This window comes from Eleutherodactylus coqui, unplaced genomic scaffold (genome assembly GCF_035609145.1).
Source record: "Eleutherodactylus coqui strain aEleCoq1 unplaced genomic scaffold, aEleCoq1.hap1 HAP1_SCAFFOLD_183, whole genome shotgun sequence".
Classification (NCBI taxonomy): domain Eukaryota; kingdom Metazoa; phylum Chordata; class Amphibia; order Anura; family Eleutherodactylidae; genus Eleutherodactylus; species Eleutherodactylus coqui.
Genome location: NW_027102625.1, coordinates 154,737 through 172,434, shown reverse-complemented (window position 1 = coordinate 172,434; position 17,698 = coordinate 154,737). Strand labels below are relative to the sequence as shown.

Below are 17,698 nucleotides of genomic sequence, written 5' to 3'. Positions count from 1 at the left end.
GTTATAGGGGGGGGGGGGGGTCACGGCTTCCCGTAGGGTTGGGGGGGGGGGGGGGGGGCGTTGTATTGCGGCTTCGGACCCGACATGGTAATTTTCCCGTTTCTCGCGTCCTCCAGGTTCCATGTCCGTGATGAATAAGACGAGGCGCATCATGGCGCAGGGAGGGACGCACTTTATAAACGCCTTTGTCACCACGCCGATGTGCTGCCCGTCGCGCTCCTCCATCCTGACGGGGAAGTACGTCCACAACCACAACACCTACACCAACAACGAGAATTGCTCCTCGCCGTCGTGGCAGGCGCAGCACGAACCGCACACCTTCGCCGTCTACCTGAACAACACCGGCTATCGGACAGGTGAGAGCGCCGCAGGGGGTGTCGTCCCGCCACGATCTCCGGGGGCTCGCAAGCCCGGCATTGGGGGCGAAATAAGTGTAAATGGCAACAAATTGCCGCCTCTTACTGCTCCTCTGTGGAGGGGAGTGTTCTGATGAGCGGTGGGCCGCTGTCCTGGTGGAGGCGCCATTTTTCGCCTAGACCTCCCCCACACAACAGGCCGCCCCTCTCCGGAGTCCCCAGAACAATCCTAAACGGCTCCGGAGGGAACTGTCCTCCATGTTTTATTGATGAGACTGCGGGAGAACAATAAGCCGCGCCCCCTCCCCCGCTCGCCATCTGCACCGTCGCGTCCGCAACATGACGCTCCGCTAATTAGTCAGAAGACGAAAATCTGGAAAAACAAAGAGTCCCCACAAGGACGAGCGGGTTATGGGGGGGGGGTGAGGAGATTAGATACACGGCTCAGCAGACAGTATCACACAGGATAGGATTAGATACCCGGCTCAGCAGACAGTATCACACAGGATAGGATTAGATACACGGCTCAGCAGACAGTATCACACATGATAGGATTAGATACACGGCTCAGCAGACAGTATCACACAGGATAGGATTAGATACACGGCTCAGCAGACAGTATCACACAGGATAGGATTAGATACACGGCTCAGCAGACAGTATCACACAGGATAGGATTAGATACCCGGCTCAGCAGACAGTATCACACAGGATAGGATTAGATACACGGCTCAGCAGACAGTATCACACATGATGGGATTAGATACACGGCTCAGCAGACAGTATCACACATGATGGGATTAGATACACGGCTCAGCAGACAGTATCACACAGGATAGGATTAGATACACGGCTCAGCAGACAGTATCACACAGGATAGGATTAGATACCCGGCTCAGCAGACAGTATCACACAGGATAGGATTAGATACACGGCTCAGCAGACAGTATCACACATGATGGGATTAGATACCCGGCTCAGCAGACAGTATCACACAGGATAGGATTAGATACACGGCTCAGCAGACAGTATCACACAGGATAGGATTAGATACACGGCTCAGCAGACAGTATCACACAGGATAGGATTAGATACACGGCTCAGCAGACAGTATCACACAGGATAGGATTAGATACACGGCTCAGCAGACAGTATCACACAGGATAGGATTGGATACACGGCTCAGCAGACAGTATCACACAGGATAGGATTAGATACACGGCTCAGCAGACAGTATCACACAGGATAGGATTAGATACACGGCTCAGCAGACAGTATCACATAGGATAGGATTAGATACCCGGCTCAGCAGACGATATCACACAGGACAGGATTAGATACCCGGCTCAGCAGACGGTATCACACAGGATAGGATTAGATACCCGGGTAAGCAGACGGTATCACATACGATAGGATTAGATACACGGCTCAGCAGACAGTATCACACAGGATAGGATTAGATACACGGCTCAGCAGACAGTATCACACAGGAGAGGATTAGATACACGGTTCAGCAGACAGTATCACACAGGACAGGATTAGATACCCGGCTCAGCAGACAATATCACACAGGATAGGATTAGATACACGGCTCAGCAGACAGTATCACACAGGGTAGGATTAGATACACGGCTCAGCAGACAGTATCACACAGGATAGGGTTAGATACACGGCTCAGCGGACAGTATCACACAGGATAGGATTAGATACACGGCTCAGCAGGCAGTATCACACAGGGTAGGATTAGATACACGGTTCAGCAGACAGTATCACACAGGATAGGATTAGATACACGGCTCAGCAGACAGTATCACATAGGATAAGATTAGATACACGGCTCAGCAAACAGTATAACACAGGGTAGGATTAGATACCCGGCTCAGCAGACGGTATCACACAGGATAGGATTAGATACCCGGCTCAGCAGACGGTATCACACAGGATAGGATTAGATACCCGGGTAAGCAGACGGTATCACATACGATAGGATTAGATACACGGCTCAGCAGACAGTATCACACAGGATAGGATTAGATACACGGCTCAGCAGACAGTATCACACAGGATAGGATTAGATACACGGCTCAGCAGACGGTATCACATAGGATAGGATTAGATACCCGGCTCAGCAGACGGTATCACACAGGACAGGATTAGATACCCGACTCAGCAGACGGTATCACACAGGATAGGATTAGATACCCGGGTAAGCAGACGGTATCACATACGATAGGATTAGATACACGGCTCAGCAGACAGTATCACACAGGATAGGATTAGATACACGGCTCAGCAGACAGTATCACACAGGATAGGATTAGATACACGGCTCAGCAGACGGTATCACATAGGATAGGATTAGATACCCGGCTCAGCAGACGGTATCGCACAGGACAGGATTAGATACACAGCTCAGCAGACAGCATCACATAGGATTAGATTAGATACCCGCCTCAGCAGACAGTCGCGAGACCCGACCCCAGCGCCTGCAGAGACGAGCGCGTACTCACCCGCGCCTGGCGGCCCCGGCTCTTTCATGTGCCGGCGCATGCGCAGACCGGAGCCGGCGGCTGGGTGAGTGACGTATCTGTGCGAGGCTCTGCGAGCCCCACACAAAAATAGGACATGCCGCGGCCATCTGCATAGGAGTGCGTATTGTAATGCACTCCTATGCAGGCTTTGAGCGGCGGAAATCCCGCGGCAGGATTTCCGCCCGTGTGCAGGCGGCCATACTGGAGTTTTCTGTGTGGCGGCGTGCAGTGCCCTGGTCATGTGACAGCGGTCTCTCCCTGTGTGGCGCTGCCCTCGTTATGGGACGGCGGTCTCTCCCTGTGTGGCGCTGCCCTCGTTATGGGACGGCGGTCTCTCCCTGTGTGGCGCTGCCCTCGTTATGGGACGGCGGTCTCTCCCTGTGTGGCGCTGCCCTCGTTATGGGACGGCGGTCTCTCCCTGTGTGGCGCTGCCCTCGTTATGGGACGGCGGTCTCTCCCTGTGTGGCGCTGCCCTCGTTATGGGACGGCGGTCTCTCCCTGTGTGGCGCTGCCCTCGTTATGGGACGGCGGTCTCTCCCTGTGTGGCGCTGCCCTCGTTATGGGACGGCGGTCTCTCCCTGTGTGGCTCTGCCCTCGTTATGGGACGGCGGTCTCTCCCTGTGTGGCGCCGCCCTGGTCATGGGAAGGCGGTCTCTCCCTGTGTGGCGCCGCCCTGGTCATGGGAAGGCGGTCTCTCCCTGTGTGGCGCCGCCCTGGTCATGGGAAGGCCGTCTCTCCCTGTGTGGCGCCGCCCTGGTCATGGGACGGCCGTCTCTCCCTGTGTGGCGCCGCCCGGGTCATGGGACGGCCGTCTCTCCCTGTGTGGCGCCGCCCGGGTCATGGGACGGCCGTCTCTCCCTGTGTGGCGCCGCCCGGGTCATGGGACGGCCGTCTCTCCCTGGTCATGGGACGGCGGTCTCTCCCTGGTCATGGGACGGCGGTCTCTCCCTGGTCATGGGACGGCGGTCTCTCCCTGGTCATGGGACGGCGGTCTCTCCCTGGTCATGGGACGGCGGTCTCTCCCTGGTCATGGGACGGCGGTCTCTCCCTGGTCATGGGACGGCGGTCTCTCCCTGGTCATGGGACGGCCGTCTCTCCCTGGTCATGGGACGGCCGTCTCTCCCTGGTCATGGGACGGCGGTCTCTCCCTGGTCATGGGACGGCCGTCTCTCCCTGGTCATGGGACGGCCGTCTCTCCCTGGTCATGGGACGGCCGTCTCTCCCTGGTCATGGGACGGCCGTCTCTCCCTGGTCATGGGACGGCCGTCTCTCCCTGGTCATGGGACGGCCGTCTCTCCCTGGTCATGGGACGGCCGTCTCTCCCTGGTCATGGGACGGCCGTCTCTCCCTGGTCATGGGACGGCCGTCTCTCCCTGGTCATGGGACGGCCGTCTCTCCCTGGTCATGGGACGGCCGTCTCTCCCTGGTCATGGGACGGCCGTCTCTCCCTGGTCATGGGACGGCCGTCTCTCCCTGGTCATGGGACGGCCGTCTCTCCCTGGTCATGGGACGGCCGTCTCTCCCTGGTCATGGGACGGCCGTCTCTCCCTGGTCATGGGACGGCCGTCTCTCCCTGGTCATGGGACGGCCGTCTCTCCCTGGTCATGGGACGGCCGTCTCTCCCTGGTCATGGGACGGCCGTCTCTCCCTGGTCATGGGACGGCCGTCTCTCCCTGGTCATGGGACGGCCGTCTCTCCCTGGTCATGGGACGGCCGTCTCTCCCTGGTCATGGGACGGCCGTCTCTCCCTGGTCATGGGACGGCCGTCTCTCCCTGGTCATGGGACGGCGGGCTCTCCCTGTGTGGCGCTGCCCTGGTCATGTGACGGCGGTGTCTCCATGTGTTGCAGCGTTCTTCGGCAAGTACCTGAACGAGTACAACGGCTCCTACGTGCCGCCGGGCTGGAAGGAGTGGGTGGGGCTAGTGAAGAACTCGCGCTTCTACAACTACACGCTCTGCCGCAACGGGGTGAAGGAGAAGCACGGATCCGACTACTCCCAGGTGAGCGCCACCGTCTGGGGTCATACACTGTAACAAACCCTCAGCTGTGCGACAGCGGCTCATGGTGTGTTTCCTCCCTGTAGGACTATCTGACGGATCTCATCACCAACGGCAGCGTCAGCTTCTTCCGCACCTCGAAGAAAATGTACCCCCACCGCCCGGTGCTGATGGTGCTGAGCCACGCCGCCCCCCACGGCCCCGAAGACGCCGCACCCCAATACGCCAACCTGTTCTCCAATGCCTCTCAGCACATGTGAGTAGAATTCCAGGACTGCAGTGAAGACCGACACTGTAGTTGGGGCCGCAGGACGGCGAATTATCCTTATTTACACTATTGCAGCGCGCTCAGTCTGACTCCTCCCCCTCTGAAGAGAGGCGCGGCTTGGTGAATATGGCGGTACATTGGCGGGACGGATGTAGGACTAAACAATGGACCGTAGGAGTTGTCAGGGGGATGTATCTGGCAGGATTGGTGCTGTACTGACTGACGGGACCCCCTTTGCCTTTCAGAACCCCGAGCTACAACTACGCCCCGAACCCTGACAAGCACTGGATCATGAGGTACACGGGGCCCATGATGCCCATCCACATGGAGTTCACCAACCTGCTGCAGCGCCGGCGCCTGCAGACCCTGATGTCCGTGGAGGACTCGATGGAGAAGGTGCGGCCCCCACACTGCTGAGGGGTTGTTACATTGTGTCAGGACTCCTGATTTGTGGCTGCCGGACGGAAACTACATTCTGGGGGTGTCTGTCCATCTATGGGGGTCCTGCTATTGCCAGACAGTGGGAGGAGCCTCAGACCCCGCCTCCACAGGCTGATCCTGTATTCTATCTCATCTCCAGTCACCTCCAGAGCTGTAGTCATGATTCTGCTCTTCGCAGCTGTGTGACCTGGCAGCGCTGTTCCAAATGATCCATCTCATCTGAGCTCCCACAATGCACTGCTCTGTGGGTGCAAGAATCGAGAAGAGTTGGTGCAGCTCTGGCTGTGACTGGAGGAGGGTGCAGCTGCTGTATGTGAGCTAACGGTGAGTATGATCCCCTAGATCTATGAGCTGCTGCTGGAGCTGGGGGAGCTGGACAACACCTACCTCATCTACACCGCCGACCATGGCTACCACATCGGCCAGTTTGGACTGGTGAAGGGGAAGTCCATGCCCTACGAGTTCGACATCCGAGTGCCCTTCTACATCCGAGGACCAAACGTGGACGCCGGCTCTCTGTGAGTTCTGACAGAATGGTGACTGCAGCTCTGGAGGTGCCTTGAGTACAGGGCGGGCTGCGACGCGGCTGGAGGGGGCGGGACCGCGGCTGGAGGGGCTGGAGGGGGCGGGACCGCTGCTGGAGGGGGCGGGACCGCTGCTGGAGGGGGGCGGGACGGCGGCTGGAGGGGGGCGGGACGGCGGCTGGAGGGGGGCGGGACGGCGGCTGGAGGGGGGCGGGACGGCGGCTGGAGGGGGGCGGGACGGCGGCTGGAGGGGGGCGGGACGGCGGCTGGAGGGGGGCGGGACGGGCAGGGCAGCCTGTGACTGCTCTTTCATGCACCTGCAGGAACCCGCACATCGTGCTGAACGTAGACCTCGCCCCGACCATCCTGGACATCGCCGGCCTGGACATTCCTGCGGACATGGATGGGAAATCGCTCCTGAAGCTTCTGGACACGGAGCGGCCAGTGAACAGGTGAGCGCTCCGTGCCTCCACGGGGATTATAATAAGAGCCGCGCCTAAAACCGGAGGACTCGCCAGATTCAGTCACCGCGGTCACTTCTCCATATCCGCCTTGATCAGAGGTTTAGAGCGACGCACGCCGTGATGGTAACCATGACAACACATGAATGGAGCTGTAGACATTACTGGCTGCGCCCCCCCCATCTGTATTCAGGGTGTCGCCTCACGGTGAGATCTTGTGCACTAATAGCGATAATGTCCACCGGAGGGGGCGACATAGTCTACGGTCACTGCACTGGTTGCAACCAGGGAGCAATAGCTTGTATTAACCTCTCTGCAGTCGGCTTGAATTGCCTGGTAAAGGAGAGCAGTAGATTTGTGACTACACAGCAGTGTGGAGAGGAGCAGCTCAGCCTTGGGAATGTCGCCCCCTTTGCCCCGCCCCCTGCGCCCTGGAAACGTGCAGTGATAAGCAGTTGGTGTCACGCTGTTCGCCCGCCGCCGCTCATCACCTCCTTGTGGTTTGTTTTCTTCCAGGTTTCACGTTCAGAAAAGAGTTAAAGTCTGGAGAGATTCGTTCCTGGTGGAGCGCGGGTGAGTTCTGCGCAGTGGGCGGAGCCATGCTGACCCCACCCCCGTTATAGCACCGTTAACCCCTGCTCTCCGCCTGCTAGGAAACTGCTGCATAAGAGGGAGGCAGACAAGATGGACGCTCAAGAGGAGAACTTCCTGCCCAAGTATCAGCGCGTCAAAGACTTGTGCCAGCGTGCCGAGTATCAGACGGCCTGTGAGCAGCTGGGGCAGGTGAGCGCAGCTCCGCAGGAACATCTGCTGGATACTACTGGTATGAGAGTCCAGACCCCTTGGTAAACCAAGTTAGACCCAAACACTGCAGACAAGGCATGTATGAGGTTTATATCTGTAGATCACTCGCCAGATGGGTGGCAGATATAAAGGTTATAGAACCATAGAATGGTGGAGTTGGAGGGGTCACCGAGCCCAACCCCCTGCTCAATGCAGGATCACTAAATCATCCCAGACAGATGTCTGTCCACCTCTGAAGACTTCCATTGAAGGAGAACTCCCCACCTCCCGTGGCAACCTGTTCCACTCATTGATCCCCTCACTGTCTAATATCTAATCTGTGTCTCCTCCCTTTCAGTTTCATCCCATTGCTTCTAGTCTTTCCTTGTACAGATGAGAATAGGGCTGATCCCTCTGCACTGTGACAGCCCTTCAGATATTTGTAGACAGCTATTAAGTCTCCTCTCAGCCTTCTCTTCTGCTAAACCTTCCCAGATCCTTTAACCGTTCCTCATAGGACATGATTTGCAGACCGCTCACCATCTTGGTAACTCTTCTCTGAACTTGCTCCAGTTTGTTGATGTCTCTTATAAAGTGGGGTGCCCAGAACTGGACCCAGTATTCCAGATGAGGTCTGACTAAGGAAGAGTAGAGGGGGGTAATGACCTCACGTGATCTAGACTCTGTGCTTCTCTTAATACATCCCAGAATTGTGTTTGCCTTTTTGGCTGCTGCATCACATTGTTGACTCATGTTCAGTCTATGATCTATTAGTATACCCAAGTCTTTTTCCCATGTGCTGCTGCTTAGCCCAATTCCTCCCATTCTGTATGTGCTTTCCTCATTTTTCTTGCCCAGATGTAGGACTTTGCATTTCCCCTTGTTAAACACCATTCTGTTAGTCGCCGACCACTGTGCAAGCTTTTCTAGATCTTTTTGAATACTCTCTCTCTCTCTTCCCTAGTGTTAAGGCACATTTAGAAGGGACGAGTGTGGGCAAACAATGGCCGCCCCTCATCCCCTGCGGTTCTGCTGCAAGGGAGCTAATATCACTGGCTCACAGCGGGGTGGCTGCAGGAGATTTCTCTCCTCACTCCCACCGCCCCTCTCCATCGACTTATTGACTGATCAGCTCATCGTCCAGAGTCATATGCAGCATAAACGATGCACGATGAGCTGAGTGTCAGGCGTCGTTTGCCCCACAGTCGTCCTGTCTAAATGGACCCTTGGCTATCCCTCCTAGCTTTGTGCCGTTGGCACATTTGATCAGTTTCCCCCAATTCCCTCCTCCAGATCGTTTATAACAATGTTGAACAACACTGGGCCTCGGACAGAGCCTTGTGGTCCCACTTGATACATTCTTCCACTTGGATGTGCAGCCATTTATGACCACTCTTTGAGTACGATCACTCAGTCAGTTGTGAATCCACCTAACAGTTGCCTTGTCAATCCCAGATTTGGTCATTTTTTCAATAAGTCTGGTATGAGATACTTTGTCAGATACTTTACTAAAGCCAAGATATACTATATCCACCGCATCTCCCTGATCCACCCGGTCAGTGATTCTGTCATAGAAAGAAACTAGATTAGTCTGGCATGACTTGTTTGTTACAAACCCATGCTGGCTCTGGTTAATTACTCCATTCTCATCCAAGTACTGGCATACATGCTGTGTAATAATATGTTCAGCGATCTTTCCCGGTATAGAAGTCAGGCTCACAGGCCTGTAGTTTCCTGGATCCACCTTCTTCCCTTTTTTGAAGATAGGGACAACATTTGCCCTTTTCCAATCTTCTGGGACTTCTCCTGTTCTCCTGGATTGTGGCGAGTGGTTCAGCAATTACCTCAGCTAATTTAAATGAATTCAAGCCTCAAGGTCCAGATGTATTGCATCCTAGGATACTAAAGGAAGCAGCAAAGTGTTCCCTCACCATCTCTCTGCTTACAGATAGCTTGCATTCTTTTATTCCCCCAATAGCACGGGGAAGATCAGCTGATGTTCCATTTACTTTCTGAGAGAAAACAGATACAAAATAGGAATGTAAAAGTTCATCCTTCTCACCATCATTCTTAACCAATTCACCATTTTCATCCTGTAAGAATCCAATAACATCTGTGACTTTTCTTTTGCTTTTGACCCCACAAATCCTTTTTTATTGCTTTTGGCCTCTCTTACAAGCCTCAGTTCATTATCAGCTTTAGCTTTTCTGACACTTGCCCTACAGTTTCTGCAGACCCCATTATATTCTTCTTTAGATATTTCCCCTCTTTCCATTTGATAAACATATTTTCTTCCTCTAACATGTGTACAAGTTCTGTGTTCATCCATCCGGGTCTCTTTAAATGCTTCCCATTCTTCCTTCTTTTAAGGATTGGTAACGATTGTGCTTTGAGAATCTCATTTCACAATATTTCCCCACCTTCTTGGACATTTCTGTGCTTAAGAACATCCGGCCGTTGGATTCTTCCTCTCTCTGAGTCCATTAAATCTGCCTTTCTGAAATCCAACCTTGAGGTCTGAGTCTTCTCAGGTCTTCCTCCCCTTGTTATCCAACATCCAAGGATATCATGATCACTGCCTCCTAAGGTCCCAGCCACCCTTACTTCCCCAACCATTCCCTCCCTGTTGGTAAGAATTAGGTCCAAGATAGCAGACCCCCTTGTTTTCTCTTCTACCTTCTGGAAGATAAAGTTGTCACCAAGAGCCGATAAGAATCTGTTGGATCCATTACTTTTACCTGAAACACAAATCAGGTATTTGCTATTTGTTAGGGGAGGTACCTTAACCCTACTTTTATCGTTTTCATGTATTGGGAATAAATTGGCTGACTATTTACTGTTGTGATAGTAGCTTATTCCCCCTAAGCTTCTGAGATCCTGCAGCAGAGCGCAGCCAGAGAAAGGTGTTTGCCTGTTTTTCTTCATTTACTTTTACCTGAGAGATTCCCAACAAATGTCTGGATGGGTAAAATCTCCCATGATCACTATGTTGGGCTTCTTTGAGAGCTTGGCCATCTGATGTAGAAAGAGTTCCTCCATATCTTCTGCTTGTCCAGGCGGCCTATAGTAAATGCCTACAATGGTGTCCTTTCTGCTGTTCTCTCCTTGTATTCTTACCCAAACAGTTCCTACAGAACTCCCAGCTCTGAAGCTTGAATCTCTGTGGAGATGAATGTTCTCCTAACATACAACACAACACCTCCTCCCCTTTTATTAGGTCTGTTTCTTATAAATACATTGTATCCTCCAAGCCTTGTATCCAATCATGTGTATCATCCCACCAAGCTTCTGTGATGCCGATGACATCATATTTCTCTTCCTGTGTTCGGAGCTCCAATTCCCCTTGTTTGTTTCCCAGCTCTGTGCATTTGTGTATAAACATGTTAGTTTGTGATCGGGGTCTCTTACTCCTCTACTTGCCTTCTGAACTGTCTGTCCTTGTTCTTTCTTCCCACTTCTAATAACGAGGTTCTCAGATGTATTTATTAGCTGTGTATTGTTACTTTTCACTTCCCATATTGTTCTAGTTTAAAGGTCATATCAGTATGTCGACTTTCGGATGAGTCTGGGGTGATGATTTGGTGGTTATATCTGCCTACTCCCTGTCGGATGAGTCTGGGGGGGGGGGGGGTTTAAGTGACGGTGCCCACTTTTGGTTTATCTTTGCCCCTTTCTGATTTCGAATATTCTATGTTCTCAGAAGTGGCAGTGCGTGGAGGATCCTGCCGGGACGCTGCGCCTGCACAAGTGTAAGGGGATGGCGAGTCTGTCTGCGACCCCCGAAAGCAGAAAGATGTCCCCCAACCTCATGAGCACTTACTACAGCACCAGCAGTGACGAATGCGACTGCGACAGCACCAGCTACGAGAGCTCCACGCTCAGCCGCCGCAAGAAGCTGCTAGCCAAGAAAAGTGAGTCCTTGAGCAATGGCACGGTTGGGGTCCCTGTAATCTGCACAGAGCCCGTCCCAACAAGTCCCAATACCCAGAAGCCTCTCTGCCTCAAGCCGTAACCCCATTTATCCCTTCATATACTCTGCAGAGGAACAGATGACACTGTGGCCCTCCTTGGAGGCTTCCTGTCCCTCGTCTCTGGGTTGTGTCTCTGCACCATCTAGTGGGCAGTTTGTGGTACTGCAGAGCTGCCCTCTCCCATCTCACATTAACCCCGCTGCTGCCTCTTCCCTACAGAGTACAAGGCCACTTACCTGAGGAACCGTTCCGTGCGCTCTGCAGCCAGTGATCTCATTAGTATGGACATAGAGCAGGAGTATGAGCCGGTGCTGAGGAGCAACTTCACCAGACTGCAGCCGCCTGAACCGGATGACGACGAGGATCAGGAAGACTTCAGTGGGACAGGAGGGATCACAAATGAACTAGCTGTGCCCAGCACTGTGAAGGTGACCCACAGGTGACAGGAGAGGTCGTGGATACGGAAAATATCCTAGTAACGCGTGGGGGGTCACGAACATGGCGGCCGCAGACGGGTGGGAGGGGGCGGGCCCAGGAAAAGTGGCGGCAGCGGCTGCTGACAGGAGGGAGGGGACAGGCCCAGGAAAAGTGGCCGCTGACGGGAGGGAGGGGGCGAGCCCAGGAAAAGTGGCGGCTGACGGGAGGGAGGGGGCGAGCCCAGGAAAAGTGGCCGCTGACGGGAGGGAGGGGGCGGGCCCAGGAAAAGTGGCCGCTGACGGGAGGGAGGGGGCGGGCCCAGGAAAAGTGGCCGCTGACGGGAGGGAGGGGGCGGGCCCAGGAAAAGTGGCCGCTGACGGGAGGGAGGGGGCGGGCCCAGGAAAAGTGGCCGCTGACGGGAGGGAGGGGGCGGGCCCAGGAAAAGTGGCCGCTGACGGGAGGGAGGGGGCGGGCCCAGGAAAAGTGGCGGCTGATGGGAGGGAGGGGGCGGGCCCAGGAAAAGTGGCGGCGGTGGCCGCTGACGAGAGGCAGGTTCTCACACTTTATAATGTCCTGTCCCAAACATAGGTGCCACATCCTCCCTAATGACAGTGTGCAATGCGACCCGGACCTGTATAAGTCCCTGCAGGCCTGGAAAGACCACAAGCTGCACATCGACCACGAGGTAAGGAGACCCCACAAACACAATGACTCCACCAGCAGAATAGTGAGTGCAGCTCTGGGGTATAATACAGGATGTAACTCAAGAGCAGTACAGGATAAGTAATGTATGTACACAGTGACTCCACCAGCAGAATAGTGAGTGCAGCTCTGGGGTATAATACAGGATGTAACTCAGGATCAGTACAGGATAAGTAATGTATGTACACAGTGACTCCACCAGCAGAATAGTGAGTGCAGCTCTGGGGTATAATACAGGATGTAACTCAAGAGCAGTACAGGATAAGTAATGTATGTACACAGAGACTCCACCAGCAGAATAGTGAGTGCAGCTCTGCAGTATAATATAGGATGTAACTCAGGATCAGTACAGGATAAGTAATGTATGTACACAGTGACTTCGCCAGCAGAATAGTGAGTGCAGCTCTGGGGTATAATACAGGATGTAACTCAGGAGCAGTACAGGATAAGTAATGTATGTATACAGTGACTCCACCAGTAGAATAGTGAGTGCAGCTCTGGGGTATAATACAGGATGTAACTCAGGATCAGTACAGGATAAGTAATGTATGTACACAGTGACTCCACCAGCAGAATAGTGAGTGCAGCTCTGGAGTATAATACAGGATGTAACTCAGGATCAGTACAGGATAAGTAATGTATGTACACAGTGACTCCACCAGCAGAATAGTGAGTGCAGCTCTGCAGTATAATACAGGATGTAACTCAGGAGCAGTACAGGATAAGTAATGTATGTATACAGTGACTCCACCAGCAGAATAGTGAGTGCAGCTCTGGGGTATAATACAGGATGTAACTCAGGATCAGTACAGGATAAGTAATGTATGTACACAGTGACTCCACCAGCAGAATAGTGAGTGCAGCTCTGGGGTATAATACAGGATGTAACTCAGGAGCAGTACAGGATAAGTGATGTATGTATACACAGTGACTCCACCAGCAGAATAGTGAGTGCAGCTCTGGAGTATAATACAGGATGTAACTCAGGAGCAGTACAGGATAAGTGATGTATGTATACACAGTGACTCCACCAGCAGAATAGTGAGTGCAGCTCTGCAGTATAATATAGGATGTAACTCAGGAGCAGTACAGGATAAGTAATGTATGTACACAGTGACTCCAGCAGCAGTATAGTGAGTGCAGCTCTGGAGCAGAATACAGAATATAACAGTAGTCCATACGGGGTGCGGCGGTCAGTGCCCCCTCCCCATCAGCAGATCTGAGTTTGTCATGATTGTTTTATAGATAGAAACGTTACAGAATAAGATTAAGAACCTGCGGGAGGTCAGAGGTCACCTGAAGAAGAGTCGGCCTGATGACTGTGACTGCAGCAGGATCAGGTAGCTCCTCCTGGAAGGCTCCCTGAAGACGCGGCTACGGTGGTCACATGTACAGATGTATGCTTATATTCACGTGTCTGTCTCTCGCAGTTATCACTTCAACCACAAGAAGGGAAAACCAAGGAGCGGGGGCCCCCTCATGCACCCCTATAAGTAAGTGCACCCAGCGGCTGCCCGTTGTGTGTAGACCCTCCTGACTGCTCCTGACCGCTCTGTTTGCACCCAGGAAATCGGTGAAAGAACACGATAAGACGTGGCTTCTGCGAGAGCAGCGGCGTAAGAAGAAGCTGCGCAAACTGCTGAAGAGGCTGAAGAACAACGACACATGCAGCATGCCCGGCCTCACCTGCTTCACCCACGACAACCAGCACTGGCAGACCGCCCCCTTCTGGACATGTAAGGTCTCACTACCGGCCCAGGCTGCAGGGTTTCTTCCAGTGTATCAGTGCAGGTCGCAGAGAGCCGTACTGTTGCTGTATTCAGCTCCTCAGGGTCATCTGCACTGATACATTGTAACAACTACCTCCAGTCCTTACAGCTGAGGGTTTATTTTCAGCCTTTCCTGTCTAGGAAGGTTTGCAGTCACAGACAGCAAGCAGAAATGTTGAAAATATTGAACAGTGTTTTGCAGATCAACTCATTCTAGAGGGTTGAGCTTCCTTCTTCCAGGGCTGCCAGATAGCAGAGGTATTATCCCCCCAGATGGCTAATGCTGCCGCCTCTCTTCCCATACAGTGGGGCCATTCTGCGCCTGCACCAGCGCCAACAACAACACGTATTGGTGTCTGCGGACCATAAACGAGAGCCACAATTTCCTGTTCTGCGAATTCGCTACCGGCTTCCTGGAGTACTTTGACCTCAACACCGACCCGTACCAGGTACTGTCCATGGGAGGGCGCCATGCATCAGGGCTAGGAGGGTGGCCGCTGTTGTCCTTTATCAGCAGTTGTGACATTTCTCTGTTGCAGTTGATTAATGCGGTGAACACTTTGGAGCGTGATGTCCTCAACCAGCTACATGTGGAGCTAATGGAGCTGCGCAGTTGTCGGGGGTCCAGGCAATGCAACCCCCGCACGCGGAACGTGGAGCTCGGTAAGTGGCGAACTGCAACTCCCAGCCGGTCGGGGGAGACTGGCATGCTGGGAGCTGTAGTGTCCCCTGTCTCAGGCTAGAGGTCTGTGTTGGCTAACCTCACTCTGCTGTACCTCTAGCCTGCCGTCAGGCGGGGGCACCTTGAAAGTCCGTACATTAGACAACCACGCAGTGCGCACCTTACCTCCATGTTTGGCGCAGCTTTCTGACTTCTCTTTTTCTTGTAGGTGTGAAGGACGAGAGCTTCGAGCAGTACAAGTAAGTTCAGCCGGGGGTCTTCCATTACCGGTGGTCCCGTGGGCTGTCAGTTTACACGTCTTTGTCCTTCCCTCTATAACGTGCGTGTCTTTGTGCCATCATTTCCCATGATAGTTTACAGTTTTGTTTTTTCCTTTCTTTCCGCTCGGAATCAGACAACTTCAGCGTCGGAAGTGGCCAAAAGCGAAGAGACCATCCTCGAAAAGTCTGTGAGTTTTTTCACCGTCTTGTGCCGTCAGGGGGCGCCAGTTCAGCCCCCACAACCCTCCAGCTATTATAGTTCTCTTACTCCTTCCCGCGGTATTGGAGTAGTGGCCGTCTCCTTTGGCGCCGACGCTTGCCTCGCTGCCGCTCCTCCCCACCCCCCGACGCTTGCCTCGCTGCCGCTCCTCCCCACCCCCCGACGCTTGCCTCGCTGCCGCTCCTCCCCACCCCCCGACGCTTGCCTCGCTGCCGCTGCTCCTCCCCACCCCCCGACGCTTGCCTCGCTGCCGCTGCTCCTCCCCCCACCCCCCCCGGCGCTTGCCTCGCTGCCGCTGCTCCTCCGCCCCCCCACCCCCCGGCGCTTGCCTCGCTGCCGCTGCTCCTCAACCCCCCCCCCCCCCCCCGGCGCTTGCCTCGCTGCCGCTGCTCCTCCCCCCCCCCCCACCCCCCGGCGCTTGCCTCGCTGCCGCTGCTCCTCCCCCCCCACCCCCCGGCGCTTGCCTCGCTGCCGCTGCTCCTCCCCCCCCCCACCCCTCCGGCGCTTGCCTCGCTGCCGCTGCTCCTCTCCCCCCCCCCCCCCCCCCCCCCCCCCCCCCGGCGCTTGCCTCGCTGCCGCTGCTCCTCCCCCCCCCCCCCCACCCCCCCGGCGCTTGCCTCGCTGCCGCTGCTCCTCCCCCCCCCCCACCCCCCCGGCGCTTGCCTCGCTGCCGCTGCTCCCCCCCCCCCCCACCCCCCCGGCGCTTGCCTCGCTGCCGCTGCTCCTCCCCCCCCCCCCCCACCCCCCCGGCGCTTGCCTCGCTGCCGCTGCTCCTCCCCCCCCCACCCCCCGGCGCTTGCCTCGCTGCCGCTGCTCCTCCCCCCCCCCCCCACCCCCCGACGCTTGCCTCGCTGCCGCTGCTCCTCCCCCCCCACCCCCCGGCGCTTGCCTCGCTGCCGCTGCTCCCCCCCCCCCCACCCCCCGGCGCTTGCCTCGCTGCCGCTGCTCCTCCCCCCCCCACCCCCCGGCGCTTGCCTCGCTGCCGCTGCTCCTCCCCCCCCCACCCCCCGGCGCTTGCCTCGCTGCCGCTGCTCCTCCCCCCCCCCCACCCCCCGGCGCTTGCCTCGCTGCCGCTGCTCCTCCCCCCCCCACCCCCCGGCGCTTGCCTCGCTGCCGCTCCTCCTCCCCCACCACCCCCCGGCGCTTGCCTCGCTGCCGCTCCTCCTCCCCCACCACCCCCCGGCGCTTGCCTCGCTGCCGCTCCTCCCCCACCACCCCCCGGCGCTTGCCTCGCTGCCGCTCCTCCTCCCCCCCCACCCCCCGGCGCTTGCCTCGCTGCCGCTCCTCCTCCCCCACCACCCCCCGACGCTTGCCTCGCTGCCGCTTCTCCTCCCAACCCCCCCCCCCACCGGCGCTTGCCTCGCTGCCGCTCCTCCTCCCACCCCCCCCCCCCCCCCACCGGCGCTTGCCTCGCTGCCGCTCCTCCTCCCCCACCACCCCCCGACGCTTGCCTCGCTGCCGCTCCTCCTCCCACCCCCCACCACCCCCCGGCGCTTGCCTCGCTGCTGGTTTGACTTTGTCTCTTCTGTCCTGCAGGGACCAGTTGTGGGAGGGCTGGGAAGGTTAAGGCTCCGCCTGGTGCCTCTACTGATGGACTTGAAGCTCAACACTTGAAGATGTTCTTCAGGGCTCTTGGACTGTGCGCCCTGGGAGTAGATAGTCTGCAGAGGACACATGTGACTAATTGCCTACCGGAGGTGCCGATTCCTCTCTAAAACCCCACTTTTGCTCCAGTAATTTTTACTTTGCCTCATCCTTTCCTACTACTGGAGGGGGGAGGGGTTCTCCAAGCGCCACTATCCTGCGCAGAGCCGACACGCTACAGGACCGTGCCGCAGCCACCATGAAGGATACATGGCTCCTCCCCCACAGGCTGCCTGCTCAGAGGACAGGAGCGGATGCTGGAGCAAGCCGCAGTACCCAAGCAGACATTTTGTAAATAACCACTGGCGCCCGTCCGCGCCCTGAGAAATTCCAGGAGTGAAAGACGTCAGCGGTGATTTTATGGTTAATTCTTGATGCACAATAAAGTTACATAATGGATGGTGTGAGCTGTGCCGCCGGGGGGGGGGGGGGGGCAATGGTCCAGGTATGTGGCTGCATGCATATAGTTCCTCTGAGTATTCCCTCCACCTATCCTTGATGCTCTGTTGGTCATTCAGTTCCTTCCCATTTTTAGGCAGATAAATCTCTCTCCTATCTCCGACTGTATGTGGTAATGTCACCCCACAGAATGTCCACCTCACACACGCTGCTCATAACACACAGATCAGATAGATTCCTCTCAGTGTACAGGCAGATGGAGAGAGATTTAT

General features: G+C 55.7%; 1 protein-coding gene across 4 annotated transcripts in view; it reads left to right on the top strand.

The window, feature by feature from the left end:
- LOC136605487 (extracellular sulfatase Sulf-2-like) overlaps positions 1-17,426 on the top strand; it is a 98,928-nt gene extending 81,502 nt beyond the window's left edge. For all 4 annotated transcript variants that reach the window (XM_066588964.1, XM_066588966.1, XM_066588965.1 and 1 more), the window contains 19 exons: positions 117-356; positions 4,737-4,888; positions 4,972-5,141; positions 5,399-5,549; positions 5,937-6,112; positions 6,442-6,570; positions 7,096-7,152; positions 7,233-7,362; positions 11,063-11,273; positions 11,553-11,772; positions 12,339-12,435; positions 13,698-13,792; positions 13,883-13,945; positions 14,019-14,188; positions 14,528-14,670; positions 14,761-14,884; positions 15,112-15,142; positions 15,298-15,351; positions 16,920-17,426. In XM_066588964.1, the coding sequence (XP_066445061.1) occupies positions 117-356; positions 4,737-4,888; positions 4,972-5,141; positions 5,399-5,549; positions 5,937-6,112; positions 6,442-6,570; positions 7,096-7,152; positions 7,233-7,362; positions 11,063-11,273; positions 11,553-11,772; positions 12,339-12,435; positions 13,698-13,792; positions 13,883-13,945; positions 14,019-14,188; positions 14,528-14,670; positions 14,761-14,884; positions 15,112-15,142; positions 15,298-15,351; positions 16,920-16,950 (2,444 nt within the window). In that variant the 3' untranslated portion in view covers positions 16,951-17,426. The remainder of the gene's footprint in view (positions 1-116; positions 357-4,736; positions 4,889-4,971; positions 5,142-5,398; positions 5,550-5,936; positions 6,113-6,441; positions 6,571-7,095; positions 7,153-7,232; positions 7,363-11,062; positions 11,274-11,552; positions 11,773-12,338; positions 12,436-13,697; positions 13,793-13,882; positions 13,946-14,018; positions 14,189-14,527; positions 14,671-14,760; positions 14,885-15,111; positions 15,143-15,297; positions 15,352-16,919) is intronic.
- Positions 17,427-17,698: the final 272 nt, after the last annotated feature.